Below are 24,610 nucleotides of genomic sequence, written 5' to 3'. Positions count from 1 at the left end.
TATATGGACCCACACTGTCAATAAGACTTTATCCATAATGTTTTAACATCTCTTTGAGTGTATGAGTATTTGTGGCATGTAAACAAAGAAGTAACCCTGTCAATATGGTGGATACTTCACTGAAAAGAAATGCTAATGTGCTAATATGCTAATAAAGAATGAAAGCTACAGAGAGTTAGTTAGCATTATGCAATCCGGCTGAAAAAACAGCCTAGACTAGCATGCATTCCATGCTGGTCTAAGCTGGTCCATGCTGGTTTATGCTGGTCTGGTGCTGGTTTAGCTGGTCACCCAGCATGGGCATGCTGCTTGACCAGCATACCAAGACCCAAAACACAACCTATGCTGGTTTTGGTGGGGATCATTGCTGCTGACCAGCAAACCAGCATCCAAAACACAGCATATGCTGGTTTTGGTGGTGATCATTGCTGCTAACCAGCATATCAGCATCCAAAACACAGCATATGCTGGTTTTGCTGGTCTATGCTGGTTTTTCTAGCAGGGAAACAAGATCATGCTAACTAGATAGCACTAGCATAGCTACAGTTGCATTTTGGACATAGCAGGGGAAGCCAAGGAGGGTTGTAACACCCCCAGTTTTACCAGTCTGAAATAAGTTACCATGGTGGTGTCACTTCCCAAACTACCTCCTCTTGAGCTGACAGGAGACATTTGAAGACTTTGTGTGAAACAGTGATTTAATGAGGTTCTTATGTTTATGTAATAACATCACACTGTAGGGTAAGAAAGTAAGATTTTAGCTTGGTTAGCTTGGTTAGAACTCATATTAATGTAGATTCAATAGTCTAAATCATCAGTTTCTCTAGTTTAATTTGATGTGTAAAATGCATGCTAGTTTCATACATGCCTATAAAATAAATGACCAGGACAGGGTGGGTTGTAACATCCAAGGTAATGTAGGGAGACTTATCAAAAACAATATGACCATTGATATTCACATGAACTCACTCAAGCAAAATAAATTTTAACAGTCACAGAAAATTTGACTTCATCTTACATCATCTGTACTCCAAAAAAACGTTGGTATAGACGAATAGGTTCAATATCAGTTGCATTTGCTTGTTTCCTGCCTTGAATTTAAGAAAAATAAAGGGGAAAAAGGCCTTTTATTTTGGTAGTGGGGCAGGTTGTAACAAGGGAACTCTTCATATTTGGCACAAAACTGCTTGTTTTGTGAGTAAGCAGCAGATGTCTACTCTATTGCTATTTGTAACAGAGAAATATGGGGATTAAAGTTTGAAAGGTATGACAAACAACCACTGAGTCATAGAGAAACAGGCTGAGGCGAACAGTGTTACAACCTGCCCCATTCTTCCTAAACATTTCAGAAATGACAGCTGTTGCACACTGTAGATTCTTACTAGTGGTTACTAGCAAGAAACCAATGTAAGAATTTGTGATGTGTAACCTTAGCTTTTAGTCAGTCAAATACCTGAAGCTAATGTTGGTTGGAACTAATTCACAGACAGCAAAAAAAAAAAACATTCAGCAGCATTACTCAACATCCTGGATAAGCATTAGACCCTGAGTGAACAGAGTGTGTTCCATATGGCTTGTCAGGTGTGGACTGTTTCTGACTAATATGACGCCTCTACTGATCTGTTCCCTGTGTCAAGGTTCACCATCTGCCATAAGACAGAGGTGGTGAAGAACACCCTCAATCCAGTCTGGCAGTCTTTCACCATCCCAGTGAGAGCGCTCTGCAACGGAGACTATGACCGGTAAGACCATTCTGTCTAGATGAAATCCCTTGATAGTCTTCATTGCCCTGTACAGAGTTTATGTAGGGTCACAAGTAGTTTATTTTGTTTGATGGTTCAAAGAAATGTCATGTTTTCAGCCTATCAAGGAGATTAGGGTACAATTGGTATATCGTTTGGCTGATAAAATCAACGAATACTAGGGTTGTATGATTTATCTACATGGCAAAGATACCGCCAAAAAGTCAACACTTATAAACAGCTGGTTTGATACTGTAATGAACGCACTGCTGTGCTATAAGGAGAATCTAGCAGTGACCAAATGCTCACCTTCATTATAGAAATACAGGCCGAAATGGTAAACTTGAACACAAAACAGCATCATGGTAAAAATAACCAAACCATGTAGGATAAGATGTTAGATTGCAAAACGGCCTTTATCTGAGCAGAACTGATTTAAAATAAAATGAACAGAAACCAGTAAAACTGCAAAGAATTCTAAAAAGCTCCACCACTGTCAGTACAATATTTGTAATATTTAAGTATATTTTATATAATTGTGAGTTTTCTGCTGTTTATTTCAGTTATAAACTGGTGATTCTGCATTTTTTATCTGAAGTTTGTAAGAGATGCTGGGCCAGATTCATAAGTTGGCAGTAAAGAAAAAGCATCCAGATATTAGAAACAAAGTTTCTTTTTCAGAAAATGTTGTCGATACTAGAAAAAGCTGACATGTATAAAGAATGTAATTACAAAAAGTTAAGATTCAAGATTGCAGGAATAAAAATGTTACAACCGTTTTAGCTTTTATATCCTTTTTTCTTAATACCAGGAACTCAGTTTGCACGTGACAATTAAAATAAGTAGTAAGCATTAAATTTCAACTAGTACAAGTTCAGTTTTGAGTAGTAAGCAATTAATTTTTACTTGTATATATGTAATTTTCACATGTAAATTGAAATCCATTGTAAAATCCATTGTCTCTGAAACATCTACATGCATTTTCACGTAGATGGTTTTTCTCTGTAACATCTACATTTGTGTTTCTTCTGGTAGACGTTTATGGCAATCTGAAATCCTCTGTACTCCTATTACAGCGGTAGGAAGGTTTGATGATGCTCAGTCCAAACAGATCAAATTCTGCCTTTTAAAGGTATTAGATAATCAGCTGAGTGGGTGAACGTGCAATTTGTTGATTACCTGCATGCAGGAACAAATGTTTCAAAAACATTGTAGAAAATATTATTTAATCCACATCAGCTTCACACCAGGAAAATCATTGTCAGGTGTTATTTTTGCAGGATTGTGCCAAAATGTTGGAGCTGTCCAGAGCAGCAGGAAAGTATTCAGTCTGCACCTGACGTTAAAAACCAAGTTTAGCCTGAGCTCCAGTAGAAACATTTACAAACATCATCAAATCAAAATGAAATAAACCCCGCAACACACAGTAAGAAGGACAAGGCTGAAGTTAGCGTCTTATTCGCCAGCTTCTTGTTCAAAGTTTTACGTTCCACCTTAAATGAATTAGCAGTTACATTCTGGTGCCTGAGGCTGCACCATTTAAGGTGGAATGGGAAAATTTTATAAAGAAGCTGGCGAATACAAAGCTGACTTGAGCTTCGTGTAAGAAAGGTGCTAATCTATTGTACATATCTACACAGATTATGGAATGCTATAACTCAACTAGCTACAATGCTTACGCAGCATTTACAATCCTTGTAAATAAATAGCTACTACATGAAGTTAAGATCCCCCGTATAGGCTAATTAAATGAAATAAGCTTAATATAAAAAAAGAGGAAACACAGTCAAACTAACAGGTTTTCTGTGCTTCACCAACCACACGGCCTTATCTACATATAAACATCACACAAACAACGAACATCACACAAACGTGAGTGTAGATCACTGTGTCCTCTCCATTATATAATCCTGTACCACTTTCTCAGCGCAATATTCTTGAAAATGTAATTTTCTTGTAAATGTGTAACTTTGGACAGTACCTTTTTTAAACTGCCACTATGTAATGGTACTGAATGCAGTCCAGCAGTGATGTTGACCACCAACTGCTGTTGTATGAATCTGGCTCATTAACTTCTATTTTACCTTGCAGTTTTAAAGCGGCTCTTTAAGTGAAGAGCCCTGGCTGCCTCTGTTTTCCATTTGTAAATTCTGTAGCAACAGATACAGTTACAGATATAGCCACAGTCAGTAACTGAAAACCTACAAAGTGGACCTACACTCAATGGCCACTAAAGCACTGTCCACAACAGTCATGCTGCCGTTATTCATCGGACAGTGAGGATTCGAACAGATCACGCAAGGCTGCTATTGCAGTCTTGATATCACATGGCACACGCCACATTTCGTGCTGTACAGAAGATCCACTGGCTGTCGGAGGAGATTAACCCAGTATAGCGGCCAGGGTGCAGGGCGGCGATAGCTTTCTAAGAAGCGCTTCTCTTGACACTCTGTTCCGGTTCCTGCCGCTGATTGGCTCTGACAGGGTGTCGACCCCTGCTTGGTCGGGTGTGTGAGGGGGCGGTCATGGCACACACACAGAAACACTCCCTCTGGGTGTTTTGAGGTGTCCCGGCAAGCTGTTGGCGCAGTGATTTCTTTAAGCAGAGGCATCCGACAAGCCACGGACCCTAAAGCTCCTACATCTAGAGCTCATCACTGTAGGCCTATTGCTTTTGCACTTCGTCCTCTCGCTGTCTCACATCCTCCCTCCTGTACTGAGCTGTTCTCTAAGCCCTTTATAGCTTTAATTTCTAAGCTATACAGTGGTCCCTAGACCTGGTCCTGGAGTTCCCCTGCCATGCACATTTTAGTGTTTCACACAGTCCCTTCAGGACTGAAGGGGTTTTGAGTGATCAGTTAAGGAGCAAACGGTTTAAATGGACATCCATGCTGAAACTTCTTCATACTAAATGTTGAGACACTCCACTGTAAGTGAAGTTAGCCTAACTGAAACACATTCTGAACAGGGACCAATGAAACTTACAGCCAGAACTGTCATGATAACTACAGCTAACGATTTAGTTGTCTTTTTGGTCAATCTGTGCTACTCTAAAGCATCTAATTTGGCTACCTTGCTTGCTAAAGGTTGCTAAAATTAAAATGATTATTAATAAAATTAATAAATTGCTGTGCAGATGTTCATCTGAAGCCTGAACCACGTCAAACACTGTCTTCACGTCATCGCTTTGCACTGTGATCCTTATGCTACAGTATTTTTGGGTACAGTCTTAAAAATAAAGGTGCTTCTTTGTAGCAATGCTGTTGTAGAACCACTTTTTAGTTTCAAATAATGATTTCTTTATAAACTTCTGTTGAAACTACTCAGTTGGATGGTTTTTTTAGGGAACCGAAAGTGGTTCTTCTATGAAATCACTTCCTTTTCATTTACTTTATTTTTAAGTGCATTTAGATTATTTTCTAATTTTCTGTTATCCTGTTGGAGACTCTGAGTTGTAGATATAACAGCTACAAATGTGTGTCTTTAACCATTTCTAAACCTCTCTTCCTGGCAGCCTAGTATTATTAGCAGTTATCTTCCAATACCTGGTTTGACTCAATCAGCGCTTCACTTCAAGTTAAAGCAGATGTGCTGGTGGTGGAACTGATCAGAATGCCTTTAACCTTCTATTAAATGAGCAGCAGAAAGAATCCCAGATTATATTAATCACATTTTATCAATATGTTGATGTGCACACATAATGTGCACATCAACATATTGATAAAAAACGCTATCATGGCATGTGGAAGAGGAGTTTCGTAAGTGTGGAGGCACTAGAAGAAGCATTTAATTGTGTTATCTGTGAGTGCAATCGCGCCGATATGTGTTGTCCTACCTCAGGTGTTCGACTCTGAATATTAAAACGTTAAACTTGCATTTTTTATGTAGTAATTTTGCCTGTTGGCAGTGAAATCCCAAACTAATGGCAATGCTAATGACAAAGTGCATTCACACAGCAAGACAGATGATTAGGGTAAACAGAATGATGGTTAAATGAAATGCTTTTCCATGTTTTCTGCTTATTTCTGAAGTAAAGGTGGGGTGTAAATCGTAAAGCCAGTCCCATCTCTGTCATTAAACCCCAAATTTCACTTGCACTTCCAATATCTCAGCCCATTTTCTGCTTGATTTTCTGCGTTTTGCATGATCTTCCCACAAATGCATATGCACAAGCGACAGAAATACATTTTGCATTTTTCCACGCACAAGGCTCAACTGCATGTCCAGACACCAGTTTTGTACATAACATGCAGTTGAATGTGTCCGATTTGCCCCTAAACTCAATGTCCATAAGAAGATGTATACAATTACTGTAAACAATCTGTAACAGAACAGAACCAGCCAGACCCTTGTGGTAAAAAAAAACAAGAAATGAGGCTTTACTCAAAAAGGGCTTGACAATACTCATAGGTGAGACAGGCAGAGGTCACATCCAAAAAGGCCAAAATACAGAAAAAAGACAATCATAAACAATAACAGGCAACCACATCTGAAAGGGCAAAGACAAAAAGGCAAAGTCAAGAAGTCCAAAAACACGGTCAGGAAACACAAAAGGCAATATAACAGACAGAAATGCTCAGTAGCTCTACGGAGAGCAGCAGTACCTCACAAAGACCCTAAATCAATGCTAAAGCCCAGCCTTACATACTAAACTAAATCTAAATCACATCACAAGTGAAACAGGTTAGTATTCGGGTGAAATGGAACGTTGATTGGTGGATTGTGGAAATTCATGGGATATCCCAGAGAGGGAAATGGAGTCATTACGAATGTCATAGCTGGGAGGATGTGTAACACAATCACTATGTGTGCGGTAAATTTTAATTAGCGTAACTACCTGGCAACCCTGCTACCAGTAAGTTAGTATACATTTACTGAGTTTACACTGTAGGCAGGGCTACATACCATGTGTAGGTCAGTGAAAACACACACGATAACAGTGTGTGTCTAAATGATGCTGAAAACCTTTTTGGGGGGCTTGTTAAATCCTTTTTCCCCTGAGGGCCCAAAATATTTCGATGAGGTGTCTCCATCTGTAGTCCATCTACTGATCCATTCCATATCTCACCACATCAAGTGGTAAGCCAGAGCTCCATCAGCAGCAGCACTCTGGCACCGTGCCTCATATTGGCCATTCTGGTCCACAGCGAGGTCCTGGTTGTCATGGAGTTGTAGTAAGTGCGAGGTTGGCAAGGGCAGTGCCTGTTCCACTTATGATAGAAATAGAGCGAAGCTGAAATCACAGTGTGATTAAGGGGGGCTCTTGGTGTGCCCGGCCACTTTGGCCAGGGATAAATAGCACTCTGTGAAGGAAGGTGCCTATGAAAGACTAAGGGCTGACGAGTGGTGTGGGGAGTGCCATTTACTAACATGGTAAAAAATGACGGCCCCATGGCTATCAACAGACCTGTCTGAGTGCATCAGCGCCTGCTATTTCAAGCCTAAGGAGATTATATAGGACTAATTCACGGCCACCGTGTCTCCATGGTCTTGATTAATTTTAAGCATTAGTGGAGTGAGTCAACCATTTATTCATTTTTTACAGACTTCAGATTCTGTCCAATATCCAAAACTTAGTTTCAGATATTACATTTTCGCTGGATCAGTTTCTATTATATGACCATGCTGTTTTATTAGCATGTAATGCATGTCAAGGTGTTTCAGTTACACTAACAGTACTTACTGTAAATATTCTACAGAGAGAGTCTCATAGTTTGTTGACTTTCAGCATGGATTCCCATTTGCCCACTTTAAACCATTCCATAGCCTCTTAAACTCTACAGGACTTGTGGATTCACACTTCAGCTCCTCACTCCCTAAAGTAAATTCATAACTTATATACTAGTTTCATAGCAGTTACTGAATGATTAATACTTATAATTGGACAAAAAGTATTAAGACTAATAGCTATACAATCAGCCTGCAGTTTAAGGGATTAAAACATTATCACAGTTGTCAGAAAAAAAGGTATCAACATTCTCAATTCATTCAATCTTTTATACTGCTTTTTACAACAGACATTGTCCTAAAGGAGCTTTACAGCAACAGAGGCCCCATAGCGGTAGAAATGGCATCTACAGCCAGTGATGAGGCAGTTACTCAAAAAAAAGTAATCCATTACAAATTACTAATTACTTCTCTTAAAATGCAATGGGATTACTTATTACTTATCACTACTCACTATTTTACATGGTTACACTTTATTATCTAAAGCACTTTAGATGCTTTTAGATACTTAATTTACTTGAAGTTACATTTAACTAAATATCTACAAAATTGACCATAATTTTCTTTAACTCTTAATCTGGCTCTAATCCTAACCCTAACCTTAACCTCAGCCCTACACCTAAACCCAACCCTCACCCTGGTCTTAGCCCTAACCCTGAGTTTCAACAGAAAGTTTGTTAACAATTTGAACATCTGTATAATCTATAGGGGACTATAGTGGACCTTCCAAATAAAGTGAGACCTTTTACTTCTGCCTCACTCTGTAAAGCCCACTTCTATCAAGAGTACAAGAGAAAATCCAATAGTCTTTTTTTCTGTATTATATTTAGAAAAAAATAGTCTACAATCACAGTAGACGTGATTTAAAAGCTCTATCACTCCGACAGTGATGCTGATTAAAACCAGTGGCATGGGTAACTTCACATCTGTGAAGGCACCATTAATGCTGTGGGGTACATTTGCATTTTGGAGCAACGTATGCTGCCTTCTAGATGACGTCTTTTTCAAGGATGCCCTGCTTGTTTCAGCAAGGCAATGCCAAGCCACATTCTGCATGTGTTACAACAGCGTGGCTTCACTGTGAGAGTGCTGGTGCTAGACTGTCCTGCAGTCCAGACCTGTCTCTCATTGAAAATGTGTGCTGTACCATACAATATACAACAATGGAGACCCCAGATTGTTGAGCAGCTGAAGTGTTAGTTCAAGCAAAAATGGGGAAAAATTAATTTTCACAATTACAACAACTGGTGTCCTCAGTTACCAGACGATTACTGAAAGGAAAGGTGATGATGCAGGCATCAGAATTAGATTAAGCGCATATATAGAAAAACAAAGTAAATTAGTTGAAACATTAAATATTTTGTTTACGATTGACTACAACTCAAAAAGGATTTGCAGATCACTGCTTTTCTTGTATTTCACCTGTCAACTTTTTTCGGAATTGGGTTTGAATACACAAGAAAATATAAAATATGAAGTTATCTTCCACTATATAACAGGGGGAGAAGGCTACTGTTGTGGCTATTACAGCCTGCCCAAGTTACAGAGCATGCTATTTGCATTATGAAGGGCATCTTTTTGTCATTGCAGACTCAATTCTTGTGGCATACAATAGTAACAATAGTAATATACAATATAATTGTTACAGGCATTCTGTAGCAGGTCTTTTTCATGAGGGTACGTCTTTGTATCCGCTTCTTTTCTTTCACCGAGAGTTCATGACACAAATCTATGAATTTTCAGCTTTGTCATGTTGTGCTCTTTTCCTGGCACAATAGGTGGAATGACAGTGTTCTAGAATCATACCATGTAAAAAGAAAAATCATTAAAGAGCAGAAGGAGCTACTGCGATACGCTGCACAAAGATTTTAAGCAGAGGCGCTCAGATCATCCAGAGCAAAGATCCGTGAGATAAGCTGGTGAATAATGTGAAAAGTCTATCAGAAAAAAAGATCAAAAGAGGTCAGAGCTGTGAAATTAAAAACAGCTCGGGATAGTGTGCAAGCAGCCCTCCAGCCCCCTTTGTTCCCTTCGCTTTTCCGCCTCCTTCCTCGCTTCTCTCCTTTCCTCGTGTTCTGGATGGGTCTATTTCTGTTCGCCGGCTGTGATCGCTGATTGACAGCTGCCCGCGGGCACGTCTTGACAACAAGTCTCTCTCTGTGTCAGAAAACACGGCATTCAGGTGACTGAGGCTTTAAAAAGGTGCTGACTCACTACCTTGAAGATAACGAACGGCGGAGGGCGCCGGCGCCTACGCATCTGGGGAAGGGTGAGGGTTGTATTTTCGGCGCCTTTTCTTCTTCTTGCCTGTTGTGTGATGTTTCTCGCTGTCTTTGGGGCGGGGGATTTGCAGTTGTATGATGTGGCGCTGGCACTATGGGCAAAAAAAAAGTTTGTGACGGCTCACGAAATAAAAGTACTGTGGAAAGTTTTCTAAGTAAGAAAAAAGAGAAAAGAAAAAAGTAGTGGTGCTTCATCACCCAAGTCTTTTTTAGTTAGTAGGTGGTATTCAAACCTACAGCTAACTGTATGTTAGACACCCCTCATTAGCCTTACTTAACACTAACATTCTGGAGACACTGGCAAGGCCTGCCAAGCTGCTTCGTTTTCTCACAGAGGCCGCCATTTTGACCTCCTGAAGAAACCGTCCAAAACAACTCAGCCTCGTGGCCTTTTATTTCCAAATTTTCTTCATCAGGAGCACGCTATGTTCTTGGCATGACCGTCACGCTGCCTTTGCCAATCAAACCTAAAATGTCGCAATTAGCCGTGTTCCTCGAAAACATCCTTAATGACTCACGAGCGCGTTCTGCTTCGACTGTGACCAGAAGAGCCTGAAATGAAGCTTGAATTGAAAATGAGCTTTCTGATGCCGCTCTCTAAGAAACGTTCTCGGACCACGCACGAGCCCTGCTTAGACTAATGAGCCTGATTGAGGAGAACGTGCCTTTTGTCTTCATTAATATGGGAACGAACTCCCATTTTTCTCCCTGATCTTGTTGGTGTAAGCTACAGAGCGAAGCACCTGCTGTGGGATGTAAAGCCACCCCCCATCATTGATGCCAGTGTGACTGATGACTCAATTCAGATCCGCGCTGCAACAAGCCAATTAAGCACGCTGGCGTTCACTTCAGCCTTCTTCATATGAATTCTGACGGGAAATGAATGAACACTCATGATGACCAGTCAAGGTCGAGAGTTAATCTTTCAGCTGAAAAGTTTGGTTTGCATCTAAATTTACTTCTGTGTATTGCAATGTTTTCTGTCCTTTGTAGGTCTTTCACTCTTTCACTTTTTCTGTTGTTCTTGTTGTATTCTTTCAGAACTATCAAGGTGGAGGTTTATGACTGGGATCGAGATGGAAGGTTAGTGACCAAATTGTTTATTTTTTATAGCTTGATTTTTTGCATTAACCCTAAAATGCATATGCCATTTACCCCCTTCTGCCTTTATATATACTGTATATATACTGCTATATCTCCAACATCTCCAAAATGATAACTTTACAGGAGAAGGAAAAAATATATATTACTTTTAATGTAAGTCAATGGAACCAGATTTTTTTCCAAGTAATTTTGGGCCATTTGCTTTGGTCCATTCATCATGAAATTTAAACACAATGTAATGCAATGTCAAAAACTGAAAAATGACAAAAATGGAGATACAAGGTTTTGTTCTGACAGCAGCTATATACATATACTTCTTTGTTTTTTCATTGTAATGGGTTATTTTCATTTGTTTTCTCGATATCTTGTTATATTCATGTCATTATCATTATATCGTTATTTTCTCGAGATCCAGAGTTATTCACATCATTAACACAGTATAACAGACAGTTTTATAGAGATAACATTTGTTGTGACTTCTTCAAGCAAATTGCAAACAAAGGCAAAAAGCACCATTTACTATTGTGTAAAGTGCAAAACAAAATAATTAAAAAATAAATAAACTGCAATTATAAGAACAGTTTTGTACACTTTAAATAAATAAAATGTAAAAGCAAAAGGCAGTAAATACATTTAATTCCTAAAAAAAACTCCTTATGGTGATGCAACTTTGTTTGTTGTGACAGTAGCCATTACTGCTTCACACTTTACGCACAATACTGGAAGTGAGAATAGCCATCATGTTTAAAGCATGTGTGTGCTTTGTAATTGGCTTTATGGTAGAATGGTTAAGTCACTAGACATGCAGGAGGCTGGGCTTCGAGCCTCGCTCATGGACGCATACTACTGCTCTAATCTTAGACACCATTTCTATCACTGCATACCTACCAATTTAATTATGTCACTCTTGTGCTGTGGATATGTAAAAAGGTGCCACAAAGGGTTCTTTGTGCAAATGCCATAGAAACCGAAATTGATTCTTCTGTGGCATCTTTGTTTTTCAGAGTGTAGTATAATTTGATCCATTCTGCAGCTGGTAATGATGTGTTAAGCATGGATGCTCATATTGTAATGTTGATATAAATATAGTTAATTGTGCAGCCCTACAGGAAAACATGAAATAGTCTTTTCGGTAAAGTAGCTTAGTTTAAAAGTAATTTTACTTTTATGTACTCAGAGTGTTTAATGTGCAATATTATATATGAAAAATTAAATACTGGATTCAGTATCAGCAGAGCAGCCTATATTAAAGCATTCATCATTAAATCATCATTAAGTCACAGAAGTTTGTAGATGAAGCTGTGTGTGAAGTTTATGTCAGCTCGGAACATTTTCAGTGTGAAAAGTATTTTGCATTAACGTCGCTAATGACCTCAGGCACATACTAATGGTTAGCATTAGCAACTTTGTATTTAAGGGTTAAAATACACTGATCATTTGACAAGCAGGGCAGCAGGAATGCTAACCTGTCTTGCACAGCATGGCTAATGTTTTATGGATTCTGCATTCTGAAGCCTGTAGTATCTGATTATGCTTGTTATTCACTTTCAGCCACGATTTCATTGGTGAATTCACCACCAGTTACCGTGAGCTAGCCCGAGGTCAGAGTCAATTCAACGTGTATGAGGTAAGTTGCCTACAAACACCTCAGGCCATCCCATCCGTCTGCTAACACAAGCAGGGCTCTGCTAACTAAGCCCTTAACTTGGGTAACGAGTCCACAGGTATCGCGTGCCTTTGATTTCCAGGTGAAGTCATTAAAACTCTGACAGACCTCTTGATCTCCTCTTCCCATTTCCCTCTGCACCCCAGCCTTTCTCAGTATTTAAAAATGATTCCACATCGTTACCAAGGCACAGGTAAATTATTCCATGCATTAGTAATATTTTCAAGCCATTTTTTGTTATTTTTCTCCCTCAGGTGATGCCGGAAAATAGGTTTTGTTAGCATTTCTGCTCCTGTGTGCCTGGAATTTGTTTTTGCAGTGGTAATCTACTGGACAGTACCGCAAGCCCAGTCATTAGAAAGCAGTGTGAAAAGAGATTAGCATAAGAGTGTTCCAGGAATTGAACATTATTACGGTGCAGTTCCTACCCCAGAGGAGTTTGTCTGATATTGCTGTCAGCCCCTTGTCTGCACTCATGTCAGATTAACCATTGACTTACAGGCATCACCACAAAGACTGCTAAGTGCATTGAGATCTCTTTGTGATGTGCTCATGTGTTGTCAGACTGGGAAAACTAGAATATAATACTAAGTAATGTATATAGAGGTGTTTATATGTATTAGATCATTTATATCATATATGGATTATATTCATTCTACCAAATTGGTTTACACATTTCGGTCTTTTAGCTGACTTTGACTTTAAATCCTGTTGCTTTGAATGACCCTAACCTTGATTCAGTTTATTTTATTGAAATAAGTGTTTGAACCATTTATCATTACCTAAACAACCTGAGCACTACCGAAACTTTACCAAATGTTTCAGTAGTGACTATTTCGGAACTGAAATAGCTATGTTTTAGCTATTTCTTAGCTACTTAGCTACTTTTGAGCATAACTCAAAAACACTAGCCATGCATGACTTGCAAACACAGCTGCAAACACACACATAAAACTATGCATACATACCTCAGCTGCCCTGACTAAAGGAGATCTTTCTGAGGAGATTAAATATAAGAAGGGAAAAGTTTAACAAATTATATACAAAAATGTAATAATTATATGTGCATATATTACATTTGCAAATCTTACATTTGCATGTTTCATTGAATTTCTATTGGAGCTGGATTAGTTTTACCTGGGGAGGTGCTGTAATTTGAGGTATTACTGACAAAACCTGTAATTTAAAGTCTACTAAGCAATAATTCTGGAGTGAATTACCTTAATTATAACTTTCTGAACTGACATCACAGTAACGTAAAAACAAACCCGCGTAATAGAAAACGGCGTCTCCATTTTTTTTTCAACCTGAAGACAAGGCAGTTTAATGGAGCTTGATTTGACCCTATTCTTTAATCCTCAGGTTCATGACCAAACTACTGAAATCCACAACAATTCAGTGTGTATTCCCTCCAGTACGCTATGAATATTATAATGCATCCTTTGGAATTGCCTTTGATAACAGACATCACCCCATACTGAAGTGAAATCTAAAGTCTCCTCCCTCATCCAATGTTGTGTTTTGGGTTTTCTTTTTGGCTCCATATTTACAATTTGGCCACATAGTGTGTTGTTATTGTTCGGAAGTGCGGCGCCTGTCGCATGATGCTGAGTTAAAGATCTGCCCAATGATGCTTCGATTCAGGCTATTTGGGGTGATTTGGGAAAATTACACAGATCCTTTGTCCCATACAAATCGGCCAGTCAAATAATGCACAAATCACTGACAAATCTGACCTCCTCTGGTAAACCTAACCTGCTCAAATAGGGCTTAAATGAACACATCCTCTACAGGGAACAAACTTACATATACAATTTTTCTATGAATTTTAGTGCACATTGTACTATAATGAACAATAATAAAATATAAGAGGTGCCATAACAGTAATTGTGGACTACATTGTGCAGGAGTGTGTTCTCTGTAAAGGATGTGTTCAATTATTTACCCCCAAAAAAACCAATGGAATGGGGTGCTAAAACTTTTGCATACGACTGTATGTTCTCCGAGTTGAGTGGGTGGTAGTGTTCTTATCAGCCAGTTATGTAAGAGAAAGTTTTGGGGTTGCACACGGGCTGGCCAGTCTGATTCCATTTCCCTCTGGATATGTTCCTGCCCCTTTCATCATTAGCCAGTTTCTGACCACAGGACCATAGTTGACCAGTTATTATTTGGGCAGACCATTCCCGGTCAGCAGTGAACCCACTGATATGATCGCGACATGGTACTGTGCGTGGTGCTGGTACAAGTGTATCAAGCTCTGCAGTGTTGTATCCGGCCAAAAGCAGCTCTGTGGTCAGAAACTGACCACTGATGAAGGCAAAGAAGGTGGCCAACACAAACTGCATGGTGATAGACTGCAGTTTCTAACTGTACATGTGCTATATATCTTCCTCACAGAACATTTTTCTGTTGCTCTGCACGGATGCTGGCCATGACATGCAGTTAATAAGTCAGAGCCTGAAAGTTCAGCTTTTCTATTACTGCACCTGACCTTGACTTAAGCATAATAGAGACCATTTGAGCTATCGATTGTGCAGTTTTTGAAGAATCACCCTGCATTAGTGATCTTTTCTCCTCCGCTGTAGGCCACTGAGTGCTAGCAGGTGGCCCCCGCTGCTTTGTGTGGATATCAGCACTTTACCCCTTTCTCGCTTTGTGTGTACGCAGACAGTGGCCTCGGCCACATCCATCTTCCCTGCTTCGCTTTGTCAATAATATGGATGACCCCACTGCTACTGGTCCTGACTATCTTCACCATCACAATGCATGCAGAGTCAAGCGCCAGCAGTGCTTCACATACCCAACACTTCCTTTCCATTCTCCAATTTTCCACCTCTATCTCGTCCCACTCTGACCCCTTTTTTTTCCCACCTCCCTCGCTGTGCTTCATTTCAGATGTAGGGACGCATAACTAAAGGAACCATACTCTTAAAAATGGATGGTTCTCTAAAGGACCCATATTACAGAGAAACAAATTTGACTTTTTTTTTTAAAAAAACAGTTTGATGTACTACAAACCCACTTCCAAAAAGTTGGAACAGTAGGAAAAATGTAAATAAAAACAGACAGCGATGATTTGCAAATAATTTTTGACCTGTATTCCATTAAAAACAGCACAAAGACAAAATATTTAATGTTTCAACTAATTGGCCTTATTATTTTTCTATGTATTTTCTATGTATGATGATTTCTATGTTTGATGCCTGCAGCATGTTGGAAGTTGGAAGAGGGGCATTTTAATCACAGGCCAGTTTAGCAACTGCACTCTCTTACTACAAATTCTTGCTGTTGGAACATGCGGAATGTGGCTTGGCATTGTCTTGCTGAAACAAGCATGGACATCCCTTTAAAAAAAAGGAGATCATCAGCACATATAGCAGCATATGTTGCTCCAAAATGAGTATGTAACCATGTAATGGTTCCTATGTTACCCAGAATTACATTGGCACCAACACACCCCTATATCATGAGAGGTGGTGCCTTTTAGACTTTATGCTGGTAACAGTTGGGATAAGTCTGTTTCTTCTTTGCCCAGAGAACAAAATATCCATGATTTCCAAAAACAATTAGAAAAGTGGACTTATTTTTAATAACAAAATAATTTCACAACACAGCATACTTTTCTACTTTGCATCAGTCTATCTCAAATGAGCTTTAGCCCAGAGAAGTCTGTGGCGTTTCTGGATGTTGGTGCTATATGGCTTCCCCTTTGCGTAGTAGAGTCTTAACTTGGACTTTAAGATACAGCAGTGAACTGTGCTTACTGACAAGTATTCTCGAGCTTATATGGATATTTTCATTACAGAAGTATGTCAGTGCATCTGAGGGAACAAAGGTCATGGGCGTTCACTGTAGGCTTTTGGCCTTGCCCTTTACGCACATATATTGCTCTGGATTCTCCAAATCTTTTGATAGTGTTGTGGACTGTAGATGGTGAAATCCCTACATTTTTTTGCAACTGTGCATTGTTCTTATACTGTTGGACTTTTTGCAGTTCTAAAACAGATGTTTTAAATCATTCTACAAACTTCCCAGTCCTATCCCAAGTGTCCTCTGTCCCACCCTTTTTGGAATGTGTTGCAGGAATTACATTTGGAATTAGTGTATATTTACAATAATCAATAAGGTTGATAAAATACGAAATATATCTTCTTTGAGCTGTTTTCAATTAAATATCTGTCCTACTGTCCCATTTTTGGACTTTTTGTCTTATAAACATTTTATAAACATTTTTGTATTTTTTTCTTGAATGCAGCAAAAGAGGTTTGCTCTCTTTAAAAACTGTTTTTAAAAACAAAATAATTTTATGACCCTGTCAGATGCTGGGGCACCTCAAAAATGGGTCTGGATACACCACTCCACGGTAAACAACCACTCACTGCAGAAGTGGCGGACAGAGAGCAGGTTAAAATGCCAGAGTATTCCTTCAAAGAACCACCCATTAAAAGCTTTGTGAGGGAGATAAAGTGGTTTCTCTTTGGCATCTCTCCTTTAGTTATGTCTCCCTACATTTGAAACACAGCTGGGGGGGTGGAAGAAAAAAGTGGTAAAGTGGGGCGAGACAGATGCAGAAGACTGGAGAATGGAACAGTGAGATTATTCATTGTCGCACAGTAATGCTGCTCGCCTCTCGCAGATAACTGAAGAATTCCATGTGACATCACATTTGCGTGAGTTTTGTGGAGGCCACTGCTTCAGCGCTCTAGCTGCATTCTCTACAGATGGAGGCGGTTTCCAGATTAATCATTAATTGATTTCTTTTCCAAGACACCTTGCTGTGAACAAGAGAGCTGTTTGTTATGCATTTAACGAGTCCATATCTCATTTCCACACAATCTGATCTGTGGGAGCTTGTTTAGATTCAGCTCCTGAATCTTCTGCCTGCTTTGTAGGTGGTGAATCCGAAGAAGAAGATGAAGAAGAAGAAATACGTCAATTCAGGCACGGTGAGTCACACACACACACCTACACATGTGCTGTATATCCTACATTTATTTAATTTCTTGTTAAAACAGCCATTAAATACAAGTTATTTATTTATCAGGAGATTAAACACAAGGTAAGCTACTTTCATTAGCCAAAGGAAAATAAAGGTAAAAACAGGAGTTTCCAAAACTCAATTATTAAAAAAAAAGAGTTCAATTATTAAAAATTATAAAAAAAAATGTGACTCTAACATCCTTGCAAGACCTGGTAGACGACTAAAACTATCACCATAATGTAAACAGTACTTACAACGTTCATCTTTGAGGGCGAGGATAAAATCAAGCTGTAGATCTGAAAAAAAATTACAGGGGTTTCTGTCCATCCCTCCACTGTGAGAAGACAACTCAACACTATGGGTATGAAAGGATGTGTAGCTGTCAAGAAGCCCTTACTAACATTACTGAATATGTTTGAGATTATTTGGTTTGTGAGAAGCAGAAAATACAACCACCTTCTAAAACTGAACTTTGTGGAAAAACATCCCTGCAGTTTTCTTTGAAAAGGTGAACTCAAGTCTTCAGAAAAGAGCGGAAGCTCTAATGAAGACAAAAGTTGGACAAACTGAAACATTTCATATATTCAGTTATTGAGGCTTTTGTGTAATTTTCTGTTAAATATATATTTTCTGCCTTTTAAGCTGCACTGAACACTGCAAAAATAGTATCTTAACAAATGAACTTATCTTAAATCTAGTCGATATATCCAATATTTCTTCTGTTGAAATTGTTGTAAGCTTCGATTAAAAATATTAAATTTATTTACAAACTTTTATTTAGTAAAATTATCTCACCATATTAGCAGATAATTTGCTTGTTTTAAGAAATGTACCTGAAACAAGCTAAATTATCTGCCAGTATAGTGAGATCACTTTACTTAATAAAATTACATAAAACAGGTACAAATGTCTCAAAATAAGAAATATCAGACATATCGACTAGAATTAAGATAATTTCACTTGACAAGATACTATTTTTTGCAGTGAAAAATGAGTAACCTGTACTTAATGGCCATTTTGACTGGAAATTAAACAAATGAAGGGTGGTCTCTGACTTTTGCCCAATACTGTAAACATATACATGCATGCATATATGCATATACAGTTGTTTGCAGAGTTTTGTTAGCCCCTGGTCACATGGCATGTATGCACAGTTACTGTTTGTTTGCTGAATTTAACATATTGGGGAAAAAATAAATGAATTGGTTTTGTTAAATATGTTAAACTCAGCAAATAAATGCAAAATCTGCACCGCGCACACACAAATACACACACACTTCCACAGTCTTTAATTATGACAGTCCCTTCTGCTTGTTTATGTTAGGAGTGAAACAAAACAAAGGCATGCGGCTTCCACCTGTGAGAACACAGGCTTTCTGCATTAATTGCTATCTCCTTTCACATGGCTGCTAATTAAATGAGTCAAGGGAAAAATAATCATTGGGCGCTTTTATTCGCAGCTGCGCTGAGACAATGTTCACCTGTGACGGATTCTGGGAAAAAGCAGTGCTCAAGAGTCTGAGTACATGGCTATGTATTGTGTTTAACAGATGGCCAAGGTTAAAGGCCAGTAGTGGCCTCTATAAAAATGTATATGTGTGAGAAAAAAGAAAGAAAGAAAGAGAGCGAGAGAAGTAGAGGTGTGTGGGCGGATGGAGGACGTGAAAGGGGATATGAAAGCGGGAATTTGTAGCTCAGGAGAGCTAATGTGACATGAGTGTGTTACGCAGACTGATGGCTGCGCCAAAACAGCCCTCATTTCCTCCCGCAGTACAAACTCAAGCTGGCAACATCCGCTAACTTTGGCTCCTCTGCCCGCCATCATCAGTCATTGTCTCATTCATAACACATGGAAGGTAATACGGCAGGCAGGTTTAGATATGAGAACATAATCTGCTAATCCATTTGAGAAAAGGCCCAATATTAGGCATTCCAAAAAGAACATATGCTGCCTCACCTAGAGCTGCGCTACTAATCGGATATTGATAGCAATCACAATTTAAACTCTGCAGTTTGCTAATTCTCAAGAGAGACACAAGCAGTGCAGTAAGTTCTTTACTGGGCCTGTCACGTTGAAGAAATTTTAGCTGATGATTAATTGTCCTATAACAGGCGTCGGCAACCCAAATATAAATAAGAGATATTTTGTCCTTTCCACAAAAATCAAACCACTTTAGGAGCCACAACATTTTATGCCTATTTCACCATCTCAGCTGTAAATATGTCTCAGTATGTGCTAATGTACTAATACAGGCTAAAAAATATAAATGAAAACGCAGCTCTGCTTTAAGCTTTAGCTCAGCTATAGCCACTTTTCTCGCATCTCCAGCAGGAAACTTTTCCTCGAAAGTAAAATAGTTTCTTGTAAAATGTCTCTCAACATTCAACTTTTTATGAGACTGAAGTCAGCCTCTTATTCGCCAGATTCTTGTTTGAATTTTCCTGTTCCACCTTAAATGACTTCAGCTTTATTTTACCGCAAAGGAAGATTATTTTATTTGTACCAAAAAATCTAATTCTGCCGTGGAGCCTCAACAGGGCAGTAAAAGAGCCGCATGTGGCTCCGGAGTTGCATGTTGCCGATCCCAACCTATTGCAATAAATGATTTATCATCTTTTTTGTTTATTGATTACAACTACGAAAATACACGCCTAAAGCAGCCAGATCGGCTTCAGTATCTTGCTTCCTAGCTATTTATACCAGAGTGTCCACTAGGAATCTTGGGTGCTGGAGATGGAGTCCGAAAACAATTCAGTTTGCTGGACAAGTGAATTAAAAGTCCCATTAAATAACATCATTTGCGCTTACATTGTGCAACACCCACACTGTGCTATCACATGATGTAACATCTTAATCCAAATGTTGTGTAATGTATTTTCTCCAGGAGACTTAAATACAGCTCTGTGCCTTAGAAAACATATTTGTTGGCATGGCTGCTATCAGCGTTTTATGTTCTCTGCGTCTTCATGGCTGCTGCCAACTGAAAGTCCTCCAGCTGGCCAGAAGACAGTCTGAAACTGAGGCTTCGCAGCTCCAACGGCAAACTTATTTATCAGACCACATGTTTTAATGCAGCTTGGACTGTGAGATCATAATAAACATGCACTGCTGCCTTAAACTTAATACACTGCAAAAAAGTGAAAGTTTTTCACTTTTATTTTTCAACAAGGTTCTATATAGAACCATCTACAGCACATTCTCTATCAATCTAAAGAAACTTTCATGATGCAAAAAGTTCTTTTTTGAGTGTCTTCGCTAAAGAATCTGTGAAGAACCACCACTTTTTAGAGTGCAGAGCTTTGAAGTTTGTACCTCACACTCCTAGTTAGGACCTAGAATTTAAGGGACTGTAACCTTTACCAAAGATTCTTCACACTTGTAATCTCAGGTTCTTTATGTAACTAAATGTGGTTCGTCTGTGGCATTAATCCAAAGAAGCCTTTTCAGCACATTTATTTTTAAGAGTGTACATGGAAATGATGGATCGTGTATAAAGAAAATTCAGTGCATCACTTTATTCAATACCCAAACAAATCTTTTGAACATTTATAAATTATCAGCAATTCTAAGCAATACATTTTAGCAAAACCAGTGTTTTAGTAATGCTACTAATGCTACTGTTTACAAATCTGTCAGCATTAGAATGTAGAGCACAGATGTATTGAGTAGTGCAATATCTGTTGTGCGGGATACTACTACTCAAAAAATTGGAATTACTCAGAATAATAAAATTTATTTATTCTGTTATTTTGTATCTAAGAACTTTTTCAACAATATTTTATACATGATTACTTCCTCAACAATATTTTTGTCACGTTATCTTGTTTGAGATTTGATCTCCATTAGTACTCCCAGTACTGTAAATTGATGACCTACAGCTTCATTCATCATTATAGACACATAATTTGGGGCAGTTGTGGGCTGGAGGTTAGGCCTTGTGACTGGAAGGTCGCCGGTTTGATCCCCTGAGCTGACAGGACATGACTGAAGTGCCCTTGAGCAAGGCACCTAACCCCCAACTGCTCCCTGGGCACTATGGATAGGGCTGCCCACCACCCTGGGCAAGTGTGCTTACGGCCCTCTAGTGCGTGTGCATTCACTGGTGTGTATGTAGGTGTTTCATTGCACAGATGGGTTAAAAGCGGAGGTGAATTTCCCCGTTGTTGGACTAATAAAGGGTTCTTGCTAATTATTTGAAACCTGTGAGGTTGAACATGACTAGCATATTGGAAAAGTTTTATATCTGCGCATACTTGTACACAACTGCTGTTTTACATTTTTGTCAAATTTGTGCAGCCAGAGTTCCTGTCAGCTTTGTGCTAGACTGAAATTTTTGTTTTTCGATCTTCTCACACAGGTGACGCTGCTGTCTTTCTCTGTGGAATCCGAATTCACTTTCCTCGATTACATCAAAGGAGGGTGAGTAGATAAGCTGGCAGATGTGGGGTCTTTGCAGAGTGTCTGAAAGGTCTCACCTGTGTCCCCCTGTTGTGTTGGCTGTGTACGCTGCAGCAATACGTATTTTTCGTGATTAACAGTTTATTAGGGATTCCAGTTGGCAGAATAATAGCTATAGACAATAACAGGTTTCTTTTAGACAATCAGACAAACTAACAATAACAGTAGCAGAAAAAGACAGACCGATATTAAAAGGAAAAAATAAACATAAAATGCAGTTATGGCACCTTTGGTATTTTTATGGTAAATGAATGTACCATTTTAGATATACAACCTACAAATATACAAATATTATTCAACGCTTTATATGTTTATCCTTCAACGTATTCCACCTAAGAAAGCAGCACTCATATTCACAGCATTTTCTTTAATATTTTCAGTAACACTTTATGTTAAGGCTACCTGCATATGGACATTCCATTTAACACTTTTAAGGCAGCCTTGAGGCAATGGTGGATAGCAACACTTCCTGTGCAGTGATTGGACAGTTGAGAAATGAAGGTGCATTCCCATGTAATGGAACTTGTAATGGTGTCATAGGCAGAAATGTTCTGGGTAAGCCTGAGAAAAATTGGATAGGACAGTTTGGCAGAACAACTTCCATACGTGCTAATGTTCCGCAGTTTCATTGCATCAGGCTACTGGCTATGCCTGATAGCCATGCAGTCATCACCCTGCCTACTCAAATGTTTTTGTTCTATATTCTGGCTAGAATACTGAATTTACACCAACACAACAAACACTGCAACACCATATACTATAAACTTTACAGTATAAAGCATTCCTCTGCTCATCATAGGCATTTTTGCCCATAAAAAGACATTACAAGTTAAAATCAGATGTACAAATACAAGGAAAAACTTAAAACCTATGAACTTAAAAACCCAAGTCTAATCATTGAAGCCAAAACCATACTGCCATGGTGGGCATTAAAACGTATTTATAGTGCATTTATGTTTTACCTATGATTATTGAAGTAGTAAAACTGATGATGACAGAAGACCAACGATGGTGATGTTATTTCGGCTTTGGATGGGTAGAAAACGACATTCTCTACAAGGCAAAAGCTCCCTTTAAGTGCCCCCCGTTACATCTTTTAACTGCAGCTGGAACTTTAAACTCAAACACTGCCGCACTGATAATGAATTGAAGCCTCGAGACAATGGTGGATAGCATTGGTTACTGTGCAGTGATTGGACGGTTGAGAAATAAAGGTGGAGCTTGGCAGAGAGTGGAATGATTTGATTGGCAATAATACAGAGATATCACTCATATATACAAATAGAAGTTTAGCTTAAAAAATCCATCTTAATAAATATTCTTTCCTTATTTGATTGAGTAGGCCTGTGATCAGTCTGCAGACCTACCTGTGACTACGCCCCTGGCTTGTAAGAAAGAGGCCTAGTGAAGAGCTCCATGTATGAGTTCTATGGAAGATTTCTATGCCCTCAGACTTTTCATACATATTTTTCAATATGCATTAATTTACATATCCCTATACAAACATCCTGTACTTGAATAGAAGTAGAAATACCCTCAGTAAAAGTTCCCTGTCTGTATTTCTATGTGAGTACAAAAGAGCTCAGAATTATAGATGTACTTAATTATCAAACGTAAAAGTACTTTGGGTCATTATTGAGAACATTTTATGGCAGCAGACATGAATAACAGAGTTAGCTGGGCATGTCTGCAGCCTCACAAGTCTCCTTAATGAAAACTGTATTTTTATACTTTAACTGAAGTAGAAATATTCAGGGGGCAGTTGTGGACTGGAGTTTAGGGAACCTGCCTTGTGACCAGAAGGTTGCCAGTTCGATCCCCTAAGCCAACAGCACGTGACTAAAGTGCCCTTGAGCAAGGCACCTAACCCCCAACTGCTCTTTGGACACTGCGGATAGGGCTGCCCACCGCTCCAGGCAAGTGTGCTCACTGCCCCCTAGTGTGTGTGTGTGTGCTCACTAGTGTGTATGTGGTGTTTAACTGGGTTAAATGGGTGAAATTGTGGAGGTGAAATTTCCCTGTTGTGGGACTAATAAGGGTCTTAATATTTTGTTCTTAACTGCTTCTGTATTATAGGGTCCGTTAGTTGGGAATTGTCTTTCATAACATTGTGAGAAACTGAACAAATGCCCATCACTTTTCGTGTAAAGGCCCTTAATGCAAGGTAATTCATTTCATAAAACATCTTATTTCATCTCGCAACTATAGAGAGGAAAGTTTGTGAAACAAACTTTAAGTTGGCCTGACACAGCCATTGTTATGAAATTCCAGGTGGTTGCTAAGCTGTTGCTATGCCATTGCTATTGGTATCTAAGATAGTTGCTAAGGTGCTGCTAAGCCACTGTTATGGAATCCCAAATGGTTGCTAAGGTGTTGCTTAGCCATTGCTTTGGAATCCCAGGTGTTTACTGAGGTGTTGCTATACCACTGTTATGGAATCCCAGGTGTTTGCTAAGGTGTTGCTGAGTCGTTGCTGTGGTATCCCAGGTGTTTGCAAAGATGTTGCTGGGTTATTGCCATGGTATCCCAAGTGGTTGCTAAGGTGTTGCTGGGTCATTGCTATGGTGTCCCAGGTGGTTGCAATTCTGCACTATTACGATCATGCAAAGTTGAATGATTCTAGCTTGAAAATGACAACACGTAAATACA

The 24,610-nt window shown here is 39.0% G+C and overlaps 1 protein-coding gene across 1 annotated transcript in view; it reads left to right on the top strand.

Moving 5' to 3' along the window:
* cpne5b (copine Vb) overlaps window positions 1-24,610 on the top strand; it is a 225,150-nt gene that overhangs the window by 148,938 nt on the left and 51,602 nt on the right. The window contains exons 9-13 of the mRNA XM_036559924.1: window positions 1,638-1,742; window positions 10,793-10,834; window positions 12,407-12,482; window positions 17,414-17,467; window positions 21,861-21,922. Of these exons, the coding sequence (XP_036415817.1) occupies window positions 1,638-1,742; window positions 10,793-10,834; window positions 12,407-12,482; window positions 17,414-17,467; window positions 21,861-21,922 (339 nt within the window). The remainder of the gene's footprint in view (window positions 1-1,637; window positions 1,743-10,792; window positions 10,835-12,406; window positions 12,483-17,413; window positions 17,468-21,860; window positions 21,923-24,610) is intronic.

This window comes from Colossoma macropomum, unplaced genomic scaffold (genome assembly GCF_904425465.1).
Source record: "Colossoma macropomum unplaced genomic scaffold, Colossoma_macropomum, whole genome shotgun sequence".
Taxonomy (NCBI): Eukaryota; Metazoa; Chordata; class Actinopteri; order Characiformes; family Serrasalmidae; genus Colossoma; species Colossoma macropomum.
This window is presented reverse-complemented; position numbering and strand designations above follow the sequence as displayed.